The sequence below is a fragment of the Podarcis tiliguerta genome (assembly GCF_965153285.1).
Source record: "Podarcis tiliguerta genome assembly, chromosome: 8".
NCBI lineage: Eukaryota > Metazoa > Chordata > Lepidosauria > Squamata > Lacertidae > Podarcis > Podarcis tiliguerta.
The window spans coordinates 50,490,163-50,517,885 of NC_139541.1; the positions used below are offsets into that span (position 1 = coordinate 50,490,163).

The 27,723-nt window shown below is 46.0% G+C and overlaps 1 protein-coding gene across 1 annotated transcript; it reads left to right on the plus strand.

Moving 5' to 3' along the window:
• On the plus strand, window positions 1–26,532 carry CALB2 (calbindin 2). The gene is made up of 11 exons (XM_083453224.1): window positions 1–198; window positions 16,010–16,086; window positions 16,930–17,019; window positions 18,131–18,211; window positions 19,290–19,346; window positions 20,927–21,004; window positions 22,637–22,692; window positions 23,655–23,694; window positions 24,088–24,141; window positions 24,588–24,659; window positions 25,990–26,532. The coding sequence occupies exons 1-11, from the start codon at window positions 108–110 to the stop codon at window positions 26,104–26,106; spliced, it is 813 nt and encodes a 270-aa protein (XP_083309350.1). The 5' UTR covers window positions 1–107; the 3' UTR covers window positions 26,107–26,532.
• The last annotated feature ends 1,191 nt before the right edge of the window (window positions 26,533–27,723 follow it).

A 27,723-nucleotide genomic window follows, 5' to 3' on the forward strand; every position in this document is an offset into this window, starting at 1 on the left:
AGGCTTATAAAGGCAGAGAGGGCAGCGACGGAGCTGGAGAGGCAGCTGGACAGTTCCTGGTGCTGAACGCAGACAAGAGAGCAACGCGGTTGAGGACCAGTTCGCTCATGGCAGGGAAGCAGCAGCCCCCTTATCTGCACCTGGCAGAGCTGACCGCCTCCCAGTTCTTGGACATCTGGAAACATTATGATGCTGATGGTCAGTGAGAATGAAAAGAGGGACACAAACTTCTGTTCATTTAGCCTTTAGGAACAACTGATGTTTTATTGCTCGGTGCCAACATGTGGCTGGAGGAGATTGATCAGTGGCTTAAAATGACCAGTGCTAATCAGTAGGCATGCTAAGTTTCTTTCTACTTTGCCTGAATTTTTATTTAAAGGGCTGCAATAAGGTGGTTTTTAAGGCAGAATTCAGAAAGGTGGTTTCTGTTGCCTGTTCTTTTTGCTATTGGGTTGCTGTCGGTTTTTAAGTGTCTATGTTTTATAAAATGTTCACTTTTGTTAGCTGTAGTAAACGAGAGTTGGAAATAGTGAGACAAAGAGTGAGCAGAGAGGAGTGGAAATGCTTCTGATGAGAGTGGGCACAATGGGTGTGGGTAAGTTGAAAAGTGTTTCAGTTGGTAGAATTCAATATGTTTTAGAGTAGTATAGTCTCAGTCTTCTGTTTTAGACTTCCTGGTGTTTATTTTCATAAACTTTGGAGGCTCATAAACTTTTTGCCACTATAAGTAAGTCTGGTTAGAGATCCTGTTCCATGTTAGGAAGAGTTGAGGCGGCTTCTCCTGTTGGGTTGTGTGTGCCTGTGCAGCTAAACATGTGCTCCTGTAGAGAAGGGCAATGATTGCAATATGATGGGAGTTTGCCTTATTGTAAAGGGTCCTGTGACCATGTCTTGATAACACCCCCTGCGGGTGTCCATTATCATTTAGAAACCTTTGATCTGAGCTCTGGAGAATTCTGTGTACAATATGTTTTCCCCACTAGTCACTGTGTCAAGACGGCATAGCAAGATTTTACTCTAGATAGCTGCAAACCTGCCTCTAAGCACCACTTACAAGTAATTCACATGAGGTAAGCCACTGGGTGCCCGAGGTGGTGGCTGTTAACATCTAACACAACACAGGAACAGATGGCTGCTATCCAGAACGCTGATCCGAAAAGGTTTTTATCTGTGGGAGAGGGGGATACATGCATATCCTGAAACTCTTTAAGCCCTTTGCTGTGCCTCCTCTCCCAGCCATGATGGGATACGCTCAGGAAAAGAAGAACTTGGAAGAAGGTGGTCTTTAAGAATTTCAGCTGTAGGGGTGAAACAGTCTCCCTGATACTGTTGCTGGAGGCAAGAGGTTCACATGGTTTGGGGCCATAGGGATAAATCTAACCAGGTTCTTTTCTGACTCTTTTATTCTTATGAAATGAAAGAGAACCAAAAATTTCATAAATTAAACCCCCCCACCCTATATATGTGCATGTTTTGACTGCATCAGTTGCCACACCGGTGACAGGGAAGAGAATTTCCTCTGAGATGAACTGGCTGAAGGCACACCCCAGTATGCGGTAGGGTGTGCATGATGCTCCCCTGTGGTGTGCTACTGGGTGGGTTTCTTGCTGGAGCCACTTAAGTGGAGCATGTCCTTTCAAAACAATGAGTTTCTGTGGCATATTGTGCATGGCGTGGATGATCAAAGGGCTGGGAAGGTGAAGCATGTGGGTGGGTGGGCCAGTTGCATAACAATGGACCGGTCTCTGTGGCTGCTTTGCTACTTTATGATTCTCCATGGTTGCAGCAACCTCAGGACAAACAAGGAGCAGGGATCCAGGGTTTGTTTCAAGTGGCCCTCCAACTGCAGGCCCACTTTCCCTTGCTCTGTCTGTGTGTAAGAAAGAGAGGGGGTCACTGTGTAATCCTGCAGGGCTGTAAACTCCAGCCAATTTTGACCATGGCCTCAGCTGTCAGCATGCAGTTCTGCCCCACCTGATTGCCTCTGAGGTTATGCAGCCCCTGATAGAAAAGAGGTTGCCCAGCCCTAACTCAGAAACTCAAAGCAGCTGAAACAAAAAATCCTAGCAAAGTGGTCAGACCATAGTCTGTACATCAAAAGGAACTGAGCAACCTTCACCTTGGGCAGATGCTGACAGGAGAGGAGCGAAAAGCGGGATGGCGTTTTCAGCTCACTCAGAGCCTGTGATCTCCTGTGGGGCGAGGCAAGCTTAAGCCTACAGAAACTGATTGGGGATAAGCTCACATAACTCGCTGCTGGATTGTGGCTAAAGTGCACCAAGCAAGTCCTCTTCCAGATGGCTTGTTTATTGATTATTTACCCTGATTTGTTTGCAGGGAAATTAAGCAGTGTTGACTATTTAATGAGCATTTATTCTGACAATGGTGCATCAAGCAAATGCTAGTCTGTCCTTGCTGGTGCATTTCCCCATCACTTTCCGAATCTCAGAATGTCTGATCTTTTCGGGAATGAGGGTTTTTGTTGTTGTTTGCATGACATTCTCCCAAGCACAACCTGAATTGGCCAGTATGTGAACCGAATCCCACCCCAAAATAGCAACAGCCTGGAAGCTCTCAAAGAAGGAGGAAGCTGACCTCGTTGCCCCTCCTAAAGAAGGAAGGCATGCTGGCATCTTTTATTTAGTTTATTTATGGCAGCCTAATAACATATGTTCTCTGGGAAGCTTCCACTAAAAATTAAAGCAAATAAATATAAAGCCGGATAATAAAACCATAAAAGCACCACAAAATCTAATAGAGCAGAAAACTACCAGCAAAATACAAAATCAATACCACAGAGCTCACAGCTGCACCAAAATGTCATCAGTCTTGAAACTCCAAGAATATACCAAAGATCTGAATGTCACTAAAATATATTGAGACTGAAAACCCAGGAAACATAAAAAGGGGGCTCTATAAGCAATGAAAGTCGCCACAGAGATCCTCTCCCTATAAACCAGCTGCATTACCTTATTTGTTGGGGAGACCCTGAGAAGGACCTCAGAAGATATTGATGTCCAGGTAAGTATATATGGCAGAGACAGTCCTTCAGGTCACCTTGTCCCAAGCTGTTAAAGGTTAATGGATTAATGGTGGCTCTTTGAACTGGGCCCGGAAATGGACTGGAAGACATTGCAGAGCAAAAAACACTGGTGTAACATTACCATGCCATGCAGTCCTAGTTAACAAACTTGCCTGCCCTATTTTGGACCAGAGGAAATTTCCAGACTGCTTTCAAAGGCACCCCTTTGGAACCATGATCCTACCAGACATTAATCAATTGATTCAAATATTTCTAGATCACTCTTCATCAAGAATTGATTCCAGGACTGTTCACAAAGTGTTCAAGACTTTGTGGCTCTATCTGTCTATTTGGCCCTGTAGGCAGGAAAGGTAACATTTTAAAAAATTGCTGCCTTCATGTGTCCTGGGCTTTAATTTGCTAACTGTGAACCACATTTCCCAAAAACATCAGTACAGTGACTGCAGACTCTCTCTTGAGTTCCAGCAACCTTTCTAGATAACGCATGACGCCTGCAATATTTTGCACCAGGTACCCAATTTGCATTTGTCAACTGAACTTCACAAGACCACCTGTTTCTCTTGCAATCTCACATTTGGAAGACCCCTGTACCTTCCCCACTTAACCCCTGGAGGTATGGTTGGTTAGTTGGTTTAAGCTGCTGTGATCGTATTTCCTTGCGTTGTTCAAAAAGCTCAACCTCTTGCTCCTTCCTTGAGATTAAGAGCCACTCCATGAAATGCATTTAGTAAAAGAAAGACTTCCCTTGCTCTCCTTCAGGGGGGTCTCTCTCTCTCTTTGAGGGCACAGGGGATTCTGACTTTCCAGCAGCAACACAATCCCACCCCTGGGATGCGACTGGAGCATGGCAATAATCCTACAAGGCTCACTCTTGAAAGGCAGCAAGACATAGCCCTGTTCAGGCACCCTAAAGAAGGAGAGGGAGGACCGCTCCCCACCTCATCATCATTACCCCCATGCATTGGAGGGATAATTTTTGAAGTGGGGAGCCTGCTCTCCTTGGGTAAACTCCCTCCTTCCCTGATTTCTGTACCATGCAGAAAGGCTGCATTGACAGAAAAAGGCTGCCTGCTTCAGGCACTATCCTTCAGCTCATGAAGGATGATTGATGGTGGGGGGCAGGCAGAGCAGAGCATACTCATTCTCACTCACTCTGAACAGAATGTCTGAGTATGGCTAAACCTTGTTAGCATTGTGGATTATATACCTTGTTGTCAAAGCAGTGCCATGTGGGACCTTATCCTAAATGCCTGATTGGTAGAAGAGGCAGCAAAGCAAGATCCCCCTCCTGACTTTCTGTAAGGCAACAAGGGTGTCTCCTGCAGCCACTTTGCAGCAGTTTGCCTCCTGTACCACCAGGACTTCAGCCTGTCAGCAAAGCTGGTAAATGAGGCTCAGTGGACTCAGGGCACCCTAGACTGTCATTCCAACCTGAACACGGTCAGCTGACCTCACTGGCCAAGGAGGTCACACCAAGCAAGAAAAAGCCAGTCTAAGCAGTGCTAGCCTGATCTCATTGAGTCGCCAGGCCTTGCCTTGCCTCACTTCTGGGGAGCAAGCAGGAGCAAGCTGGAGTCCCTCTCAGTCCCTCCTATTGGTAAGATTTGTAAGGCAGTTTTACTTGTGGAACCAAGATGGTGCTCCCAAGATTTTTCAACCACAGTTCTCATCAGCCCCAACCAGCCCCACAACCATCTGAGGCTGCGGCTGATGGGAGCATGGATATGCTGGCTGGGGTGGATGGCTGTTGTAGTCCAGAACTCCTGGACAAGCACCAAGTTGGAGAAGGCAGGTATGAGGAATACAAGAGAAAGAGGGAGGGAGAGAAAGAGAAAGATGGAATGCCCAAAAGAACTGCATTTCAGATTGGCCCCTGTAATTCCCATGTACCCCTCTATCTACACCCCTCCAACCATGGTTGCCCTCCTCCTAAATTTGAGCAGGATGCATGTTAAAGGGTGAATGCAACCAAGACACCTTTTGTCAATTCAAGTAAGCTCCTCTTAAAAACAAACACGACACCCCCACCCCGCAAACAAACACACATACACAGACATAAATGATATGTTGTTGCCGTGTAATTTGAGGGTGATTCAATGTGTGGAGGGGGGTCTTCCCAGGGGAGCTAAGGAGATCTAACCTGTTATTAATATAATCATTTTGGCAACTTATCATTAAGCACAGCTTTTCGGTTACATCACCTCGCTTGCAATGATCAGAGCAGAAACCAAGGACTTGGCATCAGTATGAAATTATACTGTCCCTGCTTAGTAATCCCATTATTATATCGGAGGACCCCTGCAATTTCTATCTTATCTATCTTTCTGATGAATCAAGCCATGTACAATATACTCAGGATGCTCAAAGCATCACCATGATTCTCATTGCATCAACAGCTGATGTCGCAGAGGATGCAAAATCTGGAGACCCTAATAATGGTGGATTCTCACCAAGTTATGTCCTACCTCAACCTTGGTGCTTCCTGAAGCCCCTTGAGGTGATAAGCCACTTCCTCCTTGTCTTCCCCTTGGTTCAGAGGCATGCAGGACGACCCAGGGGCAAGAATGGTATCAGCAAAGCTGGATGGGGGTGGTGCTCACAACCAAACTGCAGGATGACAAACCACTCATAAGCTAGAAAACTGCACATAACTTTGGAATACAGTGGGGGCAGAGTCCTGCATTTCATTAGTGTACTTCTGAGTAATTTCCCACATGTAGAAGCCAAGCACAGCAGGCCAAACCCTGATACACTAGTTTTCTATCTGCAGCAAGTTCCCCCCTCCCCACCACGTTCATAAGAACACATGTAAAAGTAGAAACTACTTGTGTGTTCTGAACTGGTACTCACTTTGCTTCATGTGTAAGGCAGGCCTCCCGAATCATGGGTTAAAGTACAGTGGTACCTCAGGTTACGAACTTAATTCATTCTGGAGGTCTGTTTTTAACCTGAAACCATTCTTAACCTGAGGTACCACTTTAGCTAATGGGGTGTCCAGCTGCCGTTGCTGCACCACAGACCGACACGCGATTTCTGAGGTAAAGTTCTTAACCTGAGGTACTACTTCTGGGTTAGCAGAGTTTGTAACCCGAAGTGTTTGTAACCAGAGATGTTTGTAACCCGAGGTACCACTGTAATTACTTTACATATAACAAGTGTTGGAGGTGGGAGTAAATTAATTTAACCATGTTGACTGTGTGTCACTCAAAGTTGTGTGAATGTGGTTTATTAGTTTCCTACTGCTCTTGTGAGCATGCAAGGTCTCTTTCTAGCACCCTCCATCTTCTCATTGCTCACACTTTCTCCTTTCCAAAGCCATGGCTTAACGTTCCCTGTTTGCAGGCTTGCTCTGTGTCACCCTATCCCACACTCCTTCACTGGCTGCTCACCCCCACAGGGATGTGCCAGTAAAACCTCCCCTGATTAAAGGTTCTCCCTCGGGGGCCCATCAGAGATCAATTACACAATGCCACCTGCTTTAAGAAAACACTTGCCTCGCCCATCTCAGGCTTTCCAGCAGGACTCATCTTCAGGACTGCTGCGATTCCCAGAGCCCGCGATGGCCCTGTGTACAAAGTTGCTTAGGGCCAATGTGAGCAGAGACTCAGCAAGCATCTGGTCCCAAACTCACACTGGACAAAATAGAGTTCCAAGGCCAGCTCAAGACATTTTGCTGCCTAAGGCCAAGATGCTGCACCTATTCTACATGCAAAGGCCAACTGAATTGGTGTGTGAATCTTGCTTCCACACTGACTGGTGGGACAGTGTCTTCCTCTGCACCTGAGGGCTTTTTGGGTGGCTGGATGGACTGCATGGCATAGGCGGTCCTCTCTGATCCATCGCCCTCAGCACCTGCCGCCTGAGGTCTGCTGCCTCACTATGCCTAATGGTAGAGCTGGTCCTTGATGCTGGCCCCATACTTGTGGAATCCCATCTGAAGGGATATAGGGCTGGCTCTATCATCACTAGCTTTTGAACCAGCCTTGAAAACCCACTTGCTTCCATCTGCTTTCAGCTGAAATGTTGAGCTGAGTTTTTAGCATCCTATTGTTTAAACAGCATTTGACTTCCTTGCAATTGTTTTAAATGTTACAGGATGTACGTGTGTGCCCGCTGGGGCTGCCTAATGCCTTTAGATGGCTATTTTAGTTTGTTAATATAAGTGGATGGTTTTCATTTTGATATTTTCAAGTATGTATGTGGGCCGCATTGGATTGAGAGGCTTTTACCCTGAGGGGGCAATCTAGAAATATTCAAAATAAATTAATACAATGAATATGGCAGGAAAGGGAAGAAGACTCATTCCTTTCCCCTTCAGCTAACCTAAAACGGAGTCCACGTCTCCCCCCAAAAGCCCCACCCCTCAGCTGGGCTCACTTCCAGCTCTGGAACCCAATGAGGGAGGAGAGACATTTTTAAATAACCAAGGGGATCTGCAAGGGTGACCCAGGGCTAAGGAAGGAGTAAGTGCCTCCTCATAGCCACCAATCCCTCTCAACAACCCCCACCCCAGGTGCTGCCACAAGGAAAACATTGCACTGGAAACCCATTGTTTCCTTCGCATGATTATATATTTGGTTGGGAGCCTTATAACTTTCATTATGCAGGTGAAAAAGATGCTGGGGGGATATTTTGTACTGGAAAACAACAGGAGGGGGAAGGGGGAAGCTGCTGCCTCTCCCTGCCTGCCCTCCTTTTGCTTAGACACAGCCTCCTCCTGTCCTGGCTCCTTGGGTTGAAAAACAAAATGGAGGAATGGGTCACTAGAGCCTCTGTCTGGCAGGGGTAACTGCCCTGTGGCCCTCCAGAAGTCATTGGACTCCAATTTCCGTTAGCCCCTGCAGCCTGCATTGCCAGTAGGCTGGGATGATGAGAGCCAAACTATATCTGGAGTGCCACAGGGTCCCCTCCGCTTTCCACCCCACCCCACAGCCCACTCTGAGAAACAGCAGGCCTCAGTGTTGGTCTATCAAAACACCAAACAGCAGGTGCCTGTTTCTTCCATATTGTCAAGTGTGCCAGAAGCACATTTTGCCTCAGGATATTCTGAAGAATGTGCAGGGACACATTTATCTAAAGGAAGTATTTTACACATTCAGTTTTCTTCTGATGGGGGAGCAGACCACTGACAACCCAGTTTATTTAAGTGCTATTTCTTGTTAAATCCAAGTAAACATTTGAAAGGCATTTTACATATACAGTGGTACCTCGGGTTACAGACGCTTCAGGTTACAGACACTTCAGGTTACAGACTCCGCTAACCCAGAAATATTACCTCGGGTTAAGAACTTTGCTTCAGGATGAGAACAGAAATCACGTGGCGGCGGCACGGCAGCCGCAGGAGGCCCCATTAGCTAAAGTGGTGCTTCAGGTTAAAAACAGTTTCATGTTGGAGTGAGACTGAGTTGAGAAATAAGACTAAGAGCACATATTGATATAGGAATGTATTAGATAATATGTAAAGAAATATACAGTGGTACCTCGGGTTAACTACTTAATTCACTCCGGAGGTCCATTCTTAACCTAAAACTGTTCTTAACCTGAAGCACCACTTTAGCTAATGGGGCCTCCCACTGCTGCCACGCCACCGGAGCACAATTTCTGTTCTCATCCTGAAGCAAAGTTCTTAATCTGAAGCACTATTTCTGGGTTAGCAGAGTCTGTAACCTGAAGCGTATGTAACCTGAAGCATATTTAACCCAAGGTACCACTGTATAATAATAAGAGTACATTCATTTGTAAAAAAGGAATATACAATGGGAAAGACAGGAAGTCTAGTGTGTTGGTATGTACCGGTATACGATTTTTTGAAAAAGTTGCTTTTTTTCTTTGTTCTTTCTTTTTTGTTTGTTTGTTTAATTTTATTTTTAGGTATATAAAATTTGTATATAATTTTTATATACATGTTGGAAATTATATTATAGTATGTCCTGTAATGTAATATGACAATGTTTACCGATGTAATATAAGAATGTTAATAAATAAATAAAATGAAAAAAAGAAAGAAAGAACAGTTTCAGGTTAAGAACGGACCTCCGGAACGAATTAAGTACACAACCAGAGGTACCACTGTATTTCTTAAAAAAATAAAAATAAAGCCTGTATCTCCACAATTAGATAGATTGGGCCACAATAAAAAATCCAAAATCCACAGTTCGATGATGCCATTAGTAGGACCAATCAAAATGTCCACAAAAGAGTCTGCAAGGCTTTTGAGTTATCCAAACTCTTCATATATAGTTTAAAAAAAAATGCAGGCAGGCAACAGGAAGGTAAGATGGTTTGTGGTGAAGCTCTCTAAATCTGGTAGGAGTCAAGGTGGAGCAGATGCTGAAATGAAGTTCTGTTTGCTTTGCCTAGGAAGGTTGACTGCTGGGAAGGAGAAGCATATCAGGGCAGAGTCCCTCCTTCTGGTAATGCAACAACCCATTCTGTGGTGGCGGTTAGAGAACTGGACTCAGACTGGGAGAAGACCCTGGTTCAAATTGCCACTTAGCCATGAATCTCTTGCAGCCTAACCTACCTCACAGGATTGTTGTGAGGGAAAGAGAACCGCATACACCACTCAGCTCCTTGGAGGAAGAGTTGCAATACTGATATCAACAACAAAAGCCCTGGAAATTGCAAGGCATTATAAGGGTTCTAATGTGTAAAGGGGTTTGCGTAAGGGATTTAAAAAGTGCTATGTATTTCAAGTTTGAATATAAAATCTCAGCTTGGTTTATACTGCAATTCAGAGCCAAGGACAGCACTTTTGAAAAGCTGAGGTTTACGGCTGTGCAGCAGGCCAGAACAAGGCAAAAGAATAATTAACTACCACATTATTTTGATTTATTGCCTTTGTTACAGGCTCCATTTTGAATGGGCTCTCCTCCAAGAGTTCATCTATTACTGGCTGAATGATGGCATTGATGGAGCTTATCAATTTTGGTTTTATAAAATGCTGTGCCTATCTATTATCCTTCTCGCTGCACTCCCAAATAGAATGCTGATCTTGGATTTCAGCCCAGGAGTCAGAATGATGACTGGGCTGCCCACTGTGCAGACAGGACAGGCAACAGCCAGCCCCTCCTGCCTACCCAGGTGCCCATTGGAGGAGAAATGGGTGAAGCACTGCCAGCTGCTTTCCTTCTCCTGGACCTGGGAAAAGGGGGCCCAGCAGTTGCCCATGCAGGCTGATTTCTTGTGCCACACGCAGCTGGAAAAGGTCAGGGTGGAAGAGGGAGTGCCAGGGGAGTTCAGGGCTGGCCAAATTGCATTTTTATTTTGACAATTAATATACCACTTAATTACAACTGTCTTTAGGTAGTTAATGGGTAACTCAAGACAAAACAAAAAGAAGAACAAGACAGTTTACCCAGCATGATCAGGATCGTCTTTTCATTACTTGATCTGCATTGCATTTATAGGAGGGGACAATAAATTTTTCGTAAGGATATTGGGAGAATTAAAGAAAACCATCCTCCCCACCCATCCCAGCTCCTCTCATACTGCCATGTCCTGCAACACTGCAACATCTCAAGGACCACAGATGCATATTTGGGTGATAGGCAGCTTTTTAACTCCCAGGCAAATCTTGTGAAGGTGTCCTTTCCGAGGACTACATGCCTACAAAGGACTGGAGGGTCACAAAGTGTATACCAGCCTAATGGCAGGGCTGCTAGTAGTGTTCCCATCGGATGCTCAGGAGGCGTCCAGTGAAATCCTCTGGCAACCACTCTTCTGAGTCCTAAAGGAAACAGACATGCTTAAGGATTTTATTAATGAAAGCAAGCCACAGTCTGAAAGCAGAACAAATTAGAACCCTTACACCTCTATTGTGAGATGAGCTAGGGATGCCCACATAAAAGCCATGGGAGAGGTTGCCAGGGATTCAGAGTGTAAGGCAGGCATAGGCAAACTTGGCCTTCCAGATGTTTTGGGACTACAACTCCCATCATCCCTAGCTAACAGGACCAGTGGTCAGGGATGATGGGAATTGTAGTCTCAAAACATCTAGAGAGCTGAGTTTGCCTATGCCTGGTGTAAGGTCACCAGTACAAGGAAAGCATCCAGCTCTCTCTCGCTCTCTCTGCTTTCCATCTTGCTCCCGAAAGCCTCTTGGGGCTCTGAACCAGCTGTGTGGCCTAGGGGGAGTCCAAAGGGCTAAATTTGGCTCTCCAGCCTGAGGCTATTTCTCCTTTGAAGCTGGTGGCTGAAGTCCAAAGGCTTAGGAAGAGACACATTGAATATTCAGACTCTCCTGTTTATAAATGCTGATACCTGTGCATGTCTGACATTATGAAACTTTAGTGTTGCAGTTTCCCCCAACACCTCATGAAAAGCCATCCTGCACCTGGTAATACATCGAACGAAGGCTTGGTACCTTCCCAAAATGACAGTTCTCCAATGGCACTCTATTGGAAGGAGCCATCACAGTTTGTGTTGATGGTGCTGAAGAGATTATGTGCCCTTCTGCCTTCCTGGCTGACTTGTATGAGACCCTCTTTTGAGAGGCTAATCAGGCCCCCGGATGGCCTGCAGGGCATTCGCGTAGCAGAACTTTTTGCGAGGAATTTAAAAATGCATTGACTGTTTTAGTAAGTCAGGTCTTATAAGAGCCTTGCTTCAGCTGACCTAATTTGGTGAGACTTCTCTAGGAGTATGAATAAATGCATATTAAGCCTCCCTGTCTATGCATGAGAAATACCATTAAAAGATGTTTTTCAGAACACTCATTTCCATCCTGCTTGGGATCCCCAGAGTTGGAAGGGACACTTGCAGGCCTTCTAGAGCAAGATTCTGGCTTCAAAGTGTAGCTCTGTAGAAGACGGAGCCTCCACAGACACTCCTTCTCACTGCTGAAGGATTCAGCCAAATTTCGATCTTCAGTATTAAAGATTCACGAGCCCGTCCCACACCCCTGGGCATGAGGGCTATGCTCTGCCTCCATGGTTGGAGGCAGTAATGCTTGGAATACTCAAGTCCTGCTTGCCAGTTTCCCCATAGGCCATTGGCCTGATCCAGCAGGCTCTTCTTATGTTCTATATCGTGAGAGGGAATAATCTAACCAATTCATAATCAATTGCTTCTTGTGTTACCTTTGCTGGTTACAGGTGTTTATCTGTCCTTCTTCTTACCCTGCTTTAAATATCTTCAAATCAGAAAGAGTGTTTTCAGACTTTCTTAATGACTCATGCTTTTCACACAGACCGGTTGACTTGCAACAGCTCCATGCACACAGCTGTGGGTGTTGCATATACATCTGCCATACCTGGGTTCAAGTAGCCACTGAGCTGCAGATTCTGAGGTGGCTTCAAACAAGTTGTCTCAGTTCCCCTTTCTTAAAATGGGTTCCTTAGCAACTTCCCTCACAGGGTTATTGTTAGAGTGAAGGTTTGTCGCGTATTTTCCCCAGTTAACCGAAAGGTTTAACAATAGAGAGGTTTGTAAAACTGACTGCAACCTGGTAGCTAGCCCCTAAGGAAGAGACTTTAACAATCTAGACTAAGCCATTGTTATCTGGAATGTCCTTAGTCTCATTCAAGAGAAGAAGTGAAGAGGGCCTCTGTCCTTCAAAAAGAAGCTTGCCAAGCCAGCAGCAGCAACTGTGGAGAAATCAGAGTGAGCTCTGTGCCATTTAATAAGGGCTTTGCTGGGCAGCTTGTTTCTATATGAAAGAGTTTTCTGCTGCTTTGAAAACCCCTCATCCAAATGATTTTTAAGGGATGCCATATGAAAACCAGATTTTTTTTGGACTCCCTGCAGAATGAGGCCCAGTAGGTATAACCATGCCTTTCCTTTTAATTCTTTGATATTTGAGCCTCTACCATTAAATTCTTTTAAACAATATTTGAAAGTGTACTCAAAGAAAAGCACAAAAGAGAAATGTTCAAGTCAGAGAGGCGGAAACTTTCATAGAGGAAAGAGGGAATTAGAAAGCCTTTGGCCTGCTGAGCCAGCTTTCTATTGGCAGAGCGTTTGCAACGCAGGGAGCAGACAGATATGTCAGCCATTGAGACAGAAATTAGCAGCTAATTGGACAAGCTGCTTGATGGTGACCAAACCAGCTCCTCCCAAATTCATTCATTGTCAGCTAGGAGTGTGGGGGGGGCGTACCTCAGTTCCTTACTGGAGAATCTGGCCTCTCACTGGGAGTCAGGTGTGGATTCATAGTTCTGCTGAAACAGATGAAATACTGTGGTGGTGATTTCTGTATTTAAATGAATTTATATAACTGGGAAGTTAACCTCCCCTCCCTCATTGGGCCGCACTCTCAATTCTTGGTTAGTCTCCCTTGGCTAAATGTTGCCAGCCATGAAGGATCCAGAGTCCAGCAGGCATATGGGAAGCTACACCCCCCCCCCCTTCAAGCCCCTGGTCCACATACTCAGGTTGCAATAACTGAAATGTATTCTACAAATTTAAGTGACACAACTGCAGAATTCTTGATACCCAAGTCATGGCAGATCCAAAAGGGTGTGGGTGTGTTTGGCCTCAATGTCTTACAAATGTGCCACCACTTACTTCCAGGAGCTCTCTTGCATCTTCTTGTGGGCCAAGATGGAGCATAGACCCTTAACCACTCAGAAAAAATGGTGTTGGGTTTACTTATTTAATTAAGCTTATACCCTACTTTTCACTACATCTGGGTCTCAAAGGGGCCTTATAGAATGACACATCTCACAGGCTTCAGCGGGAGCACCCACAGCATCAGCCAGAAACTTCCATAGTAGGGTTCTCAGAAATACTTCAGAAATCAACCTCAGAGCAGAGTGGTGGCCTTCAATGCCCAGCAGTATGTCCCAATACTTAAAAACTGCATCCTGCCGGAAGGGAGATGGAGATGTAATCCCTGTTAGCTACAGCTACTCATCCTCCACATCCCCACAAGCCTACACTGGTGCTGCGCAGAGAACTCAGGAGGCCAAGTCTGAGAAGGATCCACTCTTTCTAGCCCATCCACTTATTATTGAATGCCAGGTTGGCTCCTACATTAGTGATTCAATCCTGGGTGGCAGAGGCTGTCTACACAAGGTAATTTAAAATGGAGTCAAGGCATCTTGTGTATGCATGTTTTCCACATTGTCCAACACAAGGTTTTCCTCATTCAAGCAGCAGCCCACACTCCCCCTCCCTCATTTAATTCAAGTTTTCCTGATTAGCAGACAAATTGGTAAGCAAAAAAAAAAAAATCCAACATATAATTGCTTGTTACTCAACTGCGGACATACCGAAGTGCATTGTGTGGGTGGTTTGTTTGGGGGTTTTTTACATGTGTGTTGACATTTTAGTGTGCGCTCAGGGCTGCCAACAGTTGGGCAGAAAGGATCAGATTTGGGGGGACCTCGAGGCCACCAGAGACCCTGGTTGCTTAGCTTTCTTTTTGTTTTTTAAAGTAACTTCCTCCATTCTCTAAATCAGAAGATATGAGCCAATCCATTAACACCTCTACCCTTGTGTCACAATTTCTGTGAACTGAGCTAGTCTTTTCAGTGGACTCTACTTTGCAGAGTTCTAGCCAATGAATGGCAAGTGACCTTTTTGGACATCACCAGGAGGAGCTCCTGCTTCTGTCTCTTTGCTGCCCAGATACTGCATATAATGGGGAAGGGGGTGCACACATCATGGGCGTTGAGTGAGTTTTTGGCTTTCAGCAGTGGCACCACATGTGCCTGCCCTCCCACTGTTCTCTCTCTGTGTACATCCAGTAGGAGTTCCAGAAAATCAAAGAACACATATAGGCAGCATCTTGGTAGGCACATACATTTAACAATTTCTGTGGTGGTTATAACAAATCTGTACACACACACACACACTTTTTTCTTATTTGCAATCATGTTTTTTGAAGAGAAATATAAAAGTGTAAATGCAGCTTATGATGCCTTTAAAATGTGTTGATATTTTCTTCTTCTAAACATAATGAGCTATACAAGTTTAATTTTTCCTGGGCTGCTGAATAGGGCAGTTTATTTGTCTATTTCATAGCCTGTTTTTAATCTAGTCCTGGCATCCTATATTAACTTTTCTGGGAGTAAGACTGCAATCCTCATCCCATTTACCTGGGAGTAAACACCATTAGATTCAACAGGATTTACTTTTGAGCAGACATAATTAGGATTCTGCTGTACTTTTGAGTAGATCTAGGATTATGTTGTTAATCTTTTCCTTTCTCCCTCCGATCCTAAATTTTAAAACAATTACGCAGGGATTACTTAGGTGTCACTGATGTCACTTGGCAAGAAACTAATACTAATTTTTAAATAATTATTCTGCAGTGACCAACTGGTTTTGACAGTAAATATGTGGTGCATGTATTTTTTACATTTCCAGTGTTGGAAAGCTTTTTGTTTTGTTTTTGGCATTTTGCTGTAAAATATCATGGCTGTGAAATGGTGCCGCTAAAGCAAGGGAGGGGCTGCTTTTCTGGTTTTGTGAAGGTTTGTATTTCTTGACATGAATGGCAGTACATGTTTGTATCTTGATTAGCTGGCTGTTTTGTGCAAGTCTGGCATTTCAGAAAACTTGTATCTCAAAAATAATAATAATTGTGCCCCCCAAAAAACGAATGCCTCTAGGCATGCCCTCAATGGACCTCAAGCTTCCAGAACTCAGGGAGGGCAGGGGAAGTACTCATTGAGGGGAGGGGCTACATACCCCATCAAGCACAACCCACTAGTGTGGATAGGAAAAACTGAGGCAGAGTTCAACTGAAAGCTCACATGCGTGAATGAATGTGCACAAAAATATACATGGAAGACTCTGATCTGTGGCACTCATGCGTGCATGGACACTGGTGTGTACAGAGCCTGGCCTGGCGTGTCAGTGTGGAAACATCCTTGGTGGGGAGGTGAAGGCATGGCTGGATGAAAGGGTAGCACAGGCCACGTTCATTTGTTACTCAAAGCAAGATGAGAGATGCCTTCTGCTATCCTTTTTTCCAGCTTCGGATGCTCCTTATTGCTCCCTTTGTGCTTCTTCTTTCAGGAAACGGCTACATTGAAGGCAAAGAACTGGAAAGCTTCTTCCAAGAGCTAGAGAGCGCCAGAAAGGGAGCAGGAATGGTAATGACCTGTGCATTTTCTTTCTCCCGTCCATTAACTTCTGCTTCTATTCCTGTTTTCAGCTTAAAGAGGCTGTTCTGTGCCCATTTACTTGGGAGTAAGCATCTAGCTTGACCCCTAAAAGAAAGGACTAAACTGGGTTTTAAAATTTGCATTGCTGCAATTTTTGCCTTTGGGTTAATCAAAATGTCATATTCTTATTATTCAACACTGTTGCTTTATTGCAAAGGTTGGGGGAACCTGTGGCCCCCAGAGGTGTTTCTGAGTGACAACTTCTGTTCCATCTATGTTTGGGGGATTTTAAAAGCAAAGCCTGCCAGGGACGGGGCTGCACTCAATGGGGAGGTGTATGGATCCCAAGTGGGACGCGGATGGCGCTGTGATCTAAACCACTGAGCCTTGGGCTTGACGATCAGAAGGTTGGTGGTTCAAATCCCCGTGACGGGGTGAACTCCTGTTTCTCGGTCCCTGCTCCTGCCAACCTAGCAGTTTGAAAGCATGTAAAAGTGCAAGTAGATAAATAGGTGCCACTCCAGTGGGAAGGTAAATGGTGTTTCCGTGTGCTGCTCTGGTTTGCCACATGACCCAGAAGTTGTCTGGGGACAAACACCGGCTCCCTCGGCCTATAGAGCGAGATTAGCGCCACAACCCCAGAGTCATCCGCGACTGCACCTAACGGTCAGGGGTACCTTTACCTTTATGGATCCCAAATGCCATTTCTCCTCGAAATGCAGCTCACCTGCTGGTCTGGGCACAGGACAGAGCCCAGAAGTGGCTTTGTTTCTCCCCACCTGCAAGCTGAGCCTGCATCAGAGGAGTGAGCCGTGCCCCCTCTTTTCTCAGGAATCGAAAAATGTCAATGTTGCAGAGAAGATGCAGGAGTTCATGCGGAAATACGACAAGAACGCCGATGGGAAAATTGAAATGTCTGAGGTGAGCTGTGTGACACCCTCCCCCCCGCAGAAGTCCAGAAGCCCCCTGCCCTGAAGAGGGTGTGAGCCTGTGCATTCGCCAGAATGCTCGCCCCTCTCTGCATGATGACTGCTCTGAGTCTGCCTATATGCAGGCAGGCAAGGACAAACTCAGTAAAGGGGAAATGCTGCAGATCTCCTGATGGGAAGAAGATTGCCCCTCTTGCCACTGCCATGCCTCCTTGCTGCTCTTACCCTCTGGGCCCAATCCTCACCATCCCTCAGGAGGGCAAGAGGAGGTGACTGATCTCCACACTGTTATTGCTGTTTGCCTCAGCCCTGCTAGAGCTGCCTTCCCCAAGCTGGTGCCTTCTGTTGGTTCTGAGCCACAACTATCAGTCCTCATCAGCATGGTTATGCTCCCCTAAGTTCCAGGATCCTATGGCGGGGACTGGCAGGAGTTGTAGTCCAAGACATCTGAAGGGCACCAGCTTGGGGAAGGCTGTACTAAAGCCTTGGAGAATGCAGAACAGCAGGCAGCAAGAGGAAGTCCATCTAGCATAATACCAAGCGGCCACCATGGCTTTCCAGGGTGAATCAGAGGGGACATTCCCAGCCCCACCTAGAGATGCCACCGGAATTTGAATACGGGACCTTCTGCAGGCCATGCAGGTGCTGTATCCCTAAGTGTTTTCTTCCAGAGGCTGTTCAAGCCTCACTGCAGTTGCTACATAAATAACAAAAATGTGTGTGTTAAGTGCATTCGTACAATGGACATCATATCTAGTTTGGCCCTTGGTTGTTCTGAGGAATCCTCCTGAGCATTTTTCTCAGCAGCTTCCCTAATCTAGATTATGCTGTTCCAATACCAGTCATTTTACCCTGTGACCAGGAGTCCTTTGGCGTGGCAGCAGTTCACTTCAGTGATCTAAAGTGGGCTTGCTCCAAAACTGTCCAAGTTGAACTATAGTCTTTCCTAGAAAAATGGCAAGACAGAAGGTCAGGGGAAAGGAGACCAGGAACATACTCTTAAGCAGTTGTTGTTGATATCGTCAACACTGTTCTCAACCAGTTTCTCTCTCTGAAGTTGACTTGCCTTTCCTGCCTCTTTTTCCTCCCCTTTCCACACCCAGCTGGCACAGATTTTGCCCACAGAGGAGAACTTCCTGCTCTGTTTCCGGCAGCACGTTGGCTCCAGTGCCGAATTCATGGAGGTAAGAAGAACTTGGCTCCTGCTAACTCATTTGGGGCTCCTCCAGACTGTGGTGGGTTTTGTTCTTAGCAGGTGAATTTTGCAAGATTCTGCTGACGCTGTAAGAGTGATTGGTAGTGGATTTGTACTGGGCCATCCACATCAATCTGCTTTGTTAGTTATTCTGTGTTGCTTCCCCAATGTTACCACATTATTGCCATCTGAAAAGGCCCTCTTGCACTGCAGAGCACCGAGAGCAGGACAAAAAATACACAATAACATTTGTCTTATGAAAAGTTACAGGATTTCATCTCTGAGATAGGCACCAACTGGAAACGGGCCTGCCTGTTCGCCCCAGAACTTTTGCTACAGGGCTACGGCCACTTAGTGAAGCAGAGGAGGCCAGGCCAGCAGGGCTGTCGTAAGGTTGGCATTGGGCAACTTCTCCCTGGAAGCAAATAGGTGCTGTCTGCCCTAGAGGCACATAAATAAATAAAAACGCTACTGATATGTCGTCATCTTGAGACATACATCCAACAGCTGTGAAACAGCGATCCATCCAAGCAATTAAAATGAATAATAGGAAATGAATACTGTGTTGGGAAATGAAACTGGAGTCCATCTGTTGTTAGCTAATGGGCAAATTAAGTTGTGTGACAGGCACAGGCAATTAAATATTAAAATTGATCTGCTTATAATAATTTGTGCTTAAAATATTCATTCTTTCAATAATGAAGGTGAACCCTTGACACAGCGTTTTCCACTCTGCTGGCCTTTCTCCAGATGAAAACAATATTGAGAATCTTTTCCCACTGATACTGAATATTTGGAAAGCGGTTGCTCTGTGACACAGGATGGCTCCAAAGACCATTTCTTAATTGATTGAACTGCTCTCTGATGGATTTTCAGTTACCGGCTCATTATTGCTTTTTCCTAATCTGCTGATTCATTTGTTATTTTCTTCATTATTGGTGCTGCTGCTGCTTCTGTTCTTAGCCACCTTGGGGCATTTTGTGAGAAGGTGGGTTATAAATCCCAAAATGTATAAAAATCAATATAAATGCAATTGTTGTGACAAATCTGTGCTCTTTCCATTGCAGGCTTGGCGGAAGTATGATACCGATCGCAGTGGCTACATCGAAGCCAATGAGCTCAAGGTGGGCTGAGCTGAGGTCAGGGCTAGGAGAAGATAGAACCAGATGCAAAATGGCTCACAGGGATAAATATCTTTTAAAAGTTAATGCCAGTTACATACTTGCATGCACACACACACACACACATTTTCTAATGCACAAATAGCCTTTGTGCAATATCAGTGCTCAGCATCTTCAAAGCACTTCTCTTTGGTTTTCAGTACTCTTTGTAATAGCCTTGTAGGGTTGGCCGGTGTTAAGATGGCCACATTATAGGTGGGAGCTGAGGTCGAGAGAGGCTTTCCTGTGCAAGCACAATGATGAAGTGAGATTTGACTCTCCCGGGTATTTTGTGGCTGGCAATTCACTCTTTGAACCACTAATCTATAACAACGACCCCCCTCCCCTGCTCTTCACAAAGCATCCATTGATCACGGCTCTGATACTGCTGTTGTCCTTAGCACTTGAGGCATGGCGGAGTGGGAGGAAGAGCAGCGGCACTAAGAGGCGGCTTCAACAAGGATCCAAACAGTGGCAACAACATATTTTGTTTGTGCTGAAAATGGCCTCCCTATCCATCACGTTGCCATGCTCTTATGTGTTTCCCCAGCTGCATCCAAATCTCTGCATGGAGCAGGCAAGAGGTATAGACTCTGCAGCAACTCTTTGCTGTGGACTGAAGGACTGGAGGGGAAATGGAGCTCCTCCTCATAGGGGACTCCAAGGACAAAAGAAAGGATCAGGCAGCTGGATCAGGCCAAAGTGCCCCCCTCTAGTCTGCCATGCTGCCCCTACCATGGCCAGCCGGATGCTTCAATAGGAAGCCCACCAGCCAGACCTGAGCACAGCAGCAGCTCTCTCCCTGCTTGTGATTCCCAGCAACTGACATTCAGATGCATACTGGTTCCAACTGTGGAGGAAGAAAATAGCCTTAGTGGGTAGTAGCCACTGATCTCCTCCTCGCCTCCACCTCCTCCTCCATAGGTTTGTCTGACCCTCTTCAAAAGCCACCCCCTGCCTGTGGCATCCCTTCCAACTCTACAGTTCTATGATTGTATGTCACACTGAAAGGCATGTTGCACACTTGTTTACAGTTTCTAGAGCACTTCTCGTGTGCAAATGCTTCTTGCTCTTTATTGTTACCACAACATTTGCCTCTTGCCCCCATTTTACAAATCAAGACTCTAAACCAAACAGAAGCCAGTTTTGGTTAATGGAAGAGTCTCTTGTTAGAAGGCAGCGCTGCGGCTTTTCTGCACAGCTCATTCCACTTCTTACTGTGATGTCCTGCTAGGAGATGTCTGGCCTTACTGTGCGGCAGGATTCTCTTTGCCTGCTTCCCCTACAGTCTTGTCTGTCACTGGGGGCTGGGGTCAGTGGTGGTGGTGGTGGTGGTGGTGTTTATGCAGGAAGGAGAGTTCTGGCTGCCTTTTTCAGCAAAAGTTGAGTCCTCCCCAGGATGCCTCATTTCTTCTGCATTTCTGTGCTTGCTTCCTAGGACATCAAGGCCTGTTGAGCTTACAGTTGAGCTTAGTTCTGAGTGGGCACATTTGCAATGGGGCTGTAAATCAATCTGTGCCTTCTCATGCCTTATCTTTTTGTAGGGATTTCTTTCGGACTTGCTTGAAAAAGCCAACCGGCCCTACGACGAACCAAAGCTGCAAGAATATACACAGACCATCGTAAGTGCAAGAAGCCTCCTGGGAATAGGAAGGTCTACTCTGGGGGTGGAGAGGTCCGTTGCTTCCTCTGTCCGCCATAGGCTGTATCCCCCAAAAGCTCCTGCCACAACTAATTAGTTCGGCTTTAAAAGTGCCCTCTCTGGCTGCAGTCCACATCAGCTTTCTTGAACCTGGTGCCCTCCAGGTGTTTTAGACTACAACTCCTAACCTTGGCCAATTTGTTTTGTTTTTCCAAAGACACCAGAAGTGTCTTCCGTTTTCTTTTTTCCAAGGGAATCTGGAGAAGAGGACGCAAGTAGGCTTCTTCAGGGGCTGCTGTGCTACCTCTGCTGATTTCAGCAGAGGCTGTGTTCACACTCTGATTGACTGTGCTCTCCCAGCAGATCCAGTTCTGGGTTTTTAATCTGTGGTCGTTATCCCAAATGCATGTGTATTCTGTCCTTCATTGTAAAATGCTACTGTTTGATGCCATTGTTTTGCAAACAGCTTCATACTGACAGGGTCCTTGAGACCTTTGCATGGGGTAGAGACATCCCTGCCCTGTCAATGCCCCATAGTGTGTACACAAACAGAAACAAGTCTGACACAAATGAAGCTGTGCTGATTTGAACAGCTAAAGGAGAAAGAGCTGTGAAATGCAGCTTCACTGCACTTTAAGGTGGTAATATGAATACACTTCACATTGCATTGCATTGCAGAGGGGCAATGAAAAGAGGCCACCTGGTAGGAGCCACCCAGAGTCACGGGTGGAGGAAGGAGGGTGCAGTCTGCCCTGGGTGTCACCACTGAGGGGGGTGACGAAATGCCGGGCGGCACTCACCGCAGGGCCTGCAACACGCCCAAGCCACGCATCTCTCCTGGGAGAGATGTGGTGGCTTGGGTGCACGTAGGCGCCGCACTGCCCAAACGGTCTGCCCACTGCCTCCCCCCCCCCAGCTGTAGGGCAGCTGAGTGGGAGGAGGCAGGCAGACTCCGGAGACCCTGTGGTGCCCCCCGCCCTCGCCCCCGCTCCTATAGGTGCGCCCCAGGCACCCGAGCGGCTTCCTCCACTGCTGCCCAGAGTGGCTGGGACAATCCAACCAGATGGGTGGTGTCAGGAAACTGCCATCGGAGCGGGAGGTGAGAGGGCTCCCGGATGATGGTGGAGAGGGTCCCAGTAGGAGGAGGGATAGCCCATACGCTGGGGAAGGAAATCAGCGTAACACCAGTGGAGAAGGGGAAGAGATAGAGGAAGCGGAGACTTGGCTCCAGGACTCTTCGCAGGAGACAAGCGGAGAGGGGACAAGTGCTCCGTTGCCCACACCCACAGTGCGCAAAAAACTTTCGCGCAGGCAACAGGGGAGGAGACTGGGCGTCAAGCAGCTTTTATGTTGGAAAAGGTTTAAGAAACGCCCACTGACGGATTCTGCCAGCGACTGAGGCAGCCACGAGATAGAGGCTCCTCTGTCAGAAAGGGTTCAACCATGCAAGACAGCCACGAGTAAAGGCAATTTACGCACAAGCAATCCCTAGAACCATAACAGGTGGCATATAAATAATAAAATTATTGTTACTATCATTAGGAGTGTCTTGTTGCAGGCCAAACCTTTAACTTAGGAGCCACTCACAGACTGTCGCTTTCTGACCCCACAGCTGCGAATGTTTGACTTGAATGGGGATGGGAAGCTCTGCCTGTCGGAGATGTCACGGTAAGATTCATAGAATCCATAGGGTTGGAGGGGATCCCAAGGGTCATCTCGGTCACCCCCTGAAATGCAGGAATCACAGCTGACGGATGGCCGTCCAACCTCTGCTTAAAAATCTCTAGTGAATGGGAGTCCACCACTTTCCAAAGGAGTCCATTGATCCATCACATTGTTATAAGCCCCAAAAAGCCAAACATATTTCTTTGGTTGTCACTTTTCTGGCAGGGAAAACTCTGATTCTGACTGAGAGTTTGCTGCTCCTGCCCTTCCCAAGCAATGCTCTCATGCCCTCAGACCTCCCTACACCCCTCCATATGGCAGGAATAATATAAGTGTAGAATCTCTTTTTCTCTGGGCGCAATCTCCAAGGTACCTTTCCAGTGTGAATAGTTGAGTTTCTTCCTGAGTAATCCCCAACCCACTGTTTTGGACTACTACAGCTCTCCTCACCCTCAGCCAGCACAGCCAATGGGGGCTGCAGTCCAAAAGAATGAGGTGGTAGGCATTTTCCAGGTTGCGCAAGGCTGGATCAGTGTGGAATAGTGGTTAGTGTGTCAGACTAAGATCCAGGAGACCAGAGTTCAAATCCTGACTCACCCACGAAGCACGCTGGGTGACAATGGCCCAGTTAAATTTGGCCCGCAGCCTCACCTACCTCACAGTCACACCCATTTAACCCACATCTTGAGCAGAGGGGTTTCTTGCCACTTGTCCCTGTAAGATGACCATGTTTCAAAAGGACTTCTGAGGCAAATGTCTCCAATCCCAGTAAGACACGGTCCAGTTTCCAACTATCATCCCAGCTCCAGAAATCCACATTCCATCTAAAAGTTTGCCCCAAGCAAAATGCATCTGGAACTGACAGACAAAACTCACCTATTCAGAGGTGGTGCCGATCCCTTTTCTTCCTGGCAAAAGTCACGCTGTACCTTCTTTTGTCTGACATTATCCCATTCATGTTGCAGACTATTGCCTGTGCAAGAGAACTTCCTTCTTAAGTTTCAGGTAAAAAAAAGTGGTGGTGGGATGTTGGTGGGGTTGCTTTCCTACTGTTTATCTTAATCCATGGGTAGGCAAACTAAGGCCCATCGCCTTCTAAATCTGGCCCACAGACAGTTTCGGAATCAGCGTATTTTTATATGGGTAGAATGTGTCCTTTTATTTAAAATGCATCTCTGGGTTATTTGTGGAGCCTGCCTGGTATTTTTACATGAGTAGAATGTGTGCTTTTATTTAAAATGCATCTCTGGGTTATTTGTGGGGCATAGGAATTGGTTCATTTCCCAAAAAAATATATAGTCCAGCCCCCCACAAGGTCTGAGGGACAGTGGACTGGCCCCCTGCTGAAAAGGTTTGCTGACCCCTGTCTTAATCAATTTCTCTTTCTCATTTATTCAGGGAATGAAGCTAGATTCCGATGAATTCAATGCTATCTTTGCATTTTATGATAAGGTACAATATCTAGATCTTCACTCACCCCTTCTTCCCTGGCCGGGGGGGGGGCTCAGGGGCCAAAATGTCTTGGGCTGGCCATGCACGGAACTCTCTTCTGGCCCAAAGGAGCCTCAGCTTGGTCTGTTCTCCTTGGGGCAATGAGTAGGCGTGTGAAGAAAGCCATTCGGCTGATATTGTTTCAACAGTTTGCCAAGTTGACCACTTTGTTCGAATAAAGTACGGTTTTCCTTTGACGATGCTTATATTTCGAGGGTTGCAAACAAGAAAGCAGCTATAAAGCAGAAAATTTTCAAGCAGCTGGGATGGAGAGTAAGGCTGGTGTGGCTGCAGATTACAAGTGAAGGAAGAGAAGACTTACAGGGGTGGGGAATAGTGCGCCTTGATCTTTTGCGTTGAAAGAATAGTCTAATCTCTCTCTATTATCTCCTACCATTAATATCCAGGATGGAAACGGCTTCATTGATGAGAATGAATTAGATGCTCTTCTGAAAGATCTCTATGAGAAGAACAAGAAAGTGAGTGCATAAGGTGGTGTGTGTGTGTGTGTGTGTGTGTGTGAGAGAGAGAGAGAGAGAGAGAGAGAGAGAGAGAGAGAGAGAGAGAGAGAAGAACACACAAGATTGGGTGGGGGCAGGCTCTCCTCACCCCAGAGCACACATTATGAGGAATGTCCAAGCACTTACTGTGAAGATTATAGCCAGATGCACAAACATCAAGTGAGAAAATTTCTTTGCAAATCTGTCCCAAAAACGATGTCTGAAAGATTGCACCTTTGCACCCTGTCTTGAGGCATCTAGTACCCTTTCCTTATTGGTGCAAATGCACTGCTAGCAATTGGAGGCTTAATTCAAAATGGAGCCTCAGGAAGAATTCTGGTTTTAAAATTCATACGCTTAAAACTGCATGTGAAAAACTTTTCATTCCCCATAGTCAGAACTTGGAATTTTTAAGTGTAAGATTTGATACTTCAGTGTAGTTGGCTTTCAGCTTATATTAAACATTTACTTTTTGTATCCAGCTTTGTAGGAGTGAAAGAGGGATGATTGTTGTGTTCTGGGCTCATGATATTAGGTGTGTGTGTGTGTTGGTCTCTGTGTGTTTTGAGACAAATCACCTTTCGTCCACAGCAGCTTGGGGCGATATACAACAGGTATGAACTGCATAACACAGACATCAATAAAACAGTAACTAAAATAAAAGTGTTAATGCAAAACTAAGAAGTTATTAAAATATTCATTCACATATTGTTGCTGCGGGTGAAAATCCCATAAATAAACTACAGAAGCCTGGATAAAAGAGTCCTCATTTGCCCTCTGAAGACCAGCAATGAGGGTGACAATCCTACCTTAAGGGGGAGACGATATCAAAGCTGGGAGCCTCACCACAGAATTCCCTTTCTGCGTATTCCCTTTCCCAAATACTGTTTGGGACCATAAGCAGACCACCCTGGGGTCTTTTTACATTAAATTAGGAGGCTAAGAAGTGCATTATATGATTCCTGCATTGCAGGAGGTTAAACTAGATGGTCCTTTGGGCCCCTTTCAATGCTACAGTTTGTAGAATCATATAATTGTAGAGCTGGAAGGGACCCCAAGGTTCATCTAGTCCAACCCCCTGCAATTCAGGATTCTCAGCTAAAGTATCTATGAAAGATGGCCATCCAACGTCTGCTTAAAAACCTCCAAGGAAGGAGTGTCCACAACCTCCCGAGGGAGACCATTTGCTAAGTATTCCATTCTATGCCATTTGCTAGACATTCCAGTTCTCTAAAGCCTTGCTCTGAACTTCCCTCCCCTCTCCAGTGAAATTTCATTGCTCCCTCCCCTGTTCTTTTCCCTTTGCCAGGAAATGGGCATCCAGCAGCTGACCAACTACAGAAAGAGCATCATGAATCTGTCCGATGGGGGGAAACTTTACCGCAAGGAACTGGAGATCGTTCTCTGCAGTGAGCCCCCTCTGTAAAGATGAGCCGCCCCCTCCACGACTCAACCCGCCGCCCCCCGCCCTGCCACAACCAACCACAAAGGCAAAGGAAAAAGGGAAAAAAGACCGCGAGGAGCAACGGGAGGCCGACTGTCCAACCTGTACCTGGGCAATCCACTTGACCCCGCAAGGCTTGGCTTGCTGATCTGCTTGCTGACTTTGGGCACACAATTGCTGCCGGATGATGGTGCCTCCTCTCCCAGAGGGGGCTCTGATCCAAACCATCAGTTTCTTCTTCCTGCTTGTTTCTCTCTCTGTGTTGGTTACCATAGTTTGTGTCCTGTACATCCTCAGATCTGGAGTGTATTTTATTTTTGCTCTTAATTTTTATCTTTTGCTTTCTTTTCACACTAAGTCTTCTTGATTACCAAAGAAGAGTTTACAAATAAAACTGATCTTCTGCTACGGGAATTGTGTAGTTGCATCTTTTCATTCCCTAAATGTTGCAAGGCTCTGCAAGGATGGGCCAGATTTTCAAGAGGGCAGACTTGGCACCCATTCAAATCCCTCTTTGATTGAAACTGGAAGAATCTAATATGCCCAGATCTTGGCAATGCAAAAGTGCAGCTGGCCTTCCCTTCTCATTGTAGACACTCTTTGGGGTGGGAAGAATCAGTGACTTACTGAAGTTAGCAATTTGTGACTTGGCTCATTATGGCTGTCTACACACAGCAATTTAAAGTGGATTTGATGCATCTGAGGTGTGTGTCATCCGCATGACATTCTCATCCAATTAGCAGCCCACACTCCCCCCCCCCTTTAATCTGGATTTCCTGATCTGCAGATAATGTGGCAAGGGGGGAAGGTTGGGAATTCAACATGTTACCCAATTCTGGACATACTGAAATGTTTTTAAGCAGAGGTTGGATGGCCATCTGCCATGGATGCTTTAGCTGAGATTCCTGCTATGGGGGGGTTGGACTAGATGACCCTTGGATCCCTTCCAGCTCTAAGATTCTGTGAAGCATCTTGTCGGGGCAGGATTGGGCTTTTAAAATGTGCTTAGTGACGTTTTTCTGGGTGCTCCCCCCTACATTCCTGCTTCCATTGACGGGCTCCTGCTGGGAGTGGCACAACACATTAAAATAAAGAAAATTAATGTGCTTTTGTTTTATGCAAGTCTGGTATATCAGAAAACTTGTATTTTTTATTTATTTTTTAGATGACCACACACACACACACACACCAATGTCTGTAAGCATGCTCACAATGAACCTCAGTCTTCCAGAACTCAGGGTGGGTAGAGGAAGTACTAATAGATGGGAGGGGACAACAAAACTCATCAAGCACCACCCACTAGTGTGGGTAGGAAAGATTGAGGTAGAGTTCAATTGAAAGCTGGCATGTGTGAATGAATGGGCATAAAAGCACACGTGGAAAAATCTAATCTGTGACACCCACATGTGCATGGACACTCTGGGATGACCTGGCATACCAATATGGAACAACCCTTGGTGAGGAAGTGAAGGCATGGCTGGATAAGCACACTGGATCATTTCCTTCCTTCCCCCAAATGTGGGGTTTAGACCCCAATCCATTTCACCCATTCCGCCTGTGTGCATATATTTCTAATTTAGGGACGTGGGTGGCGCTGTG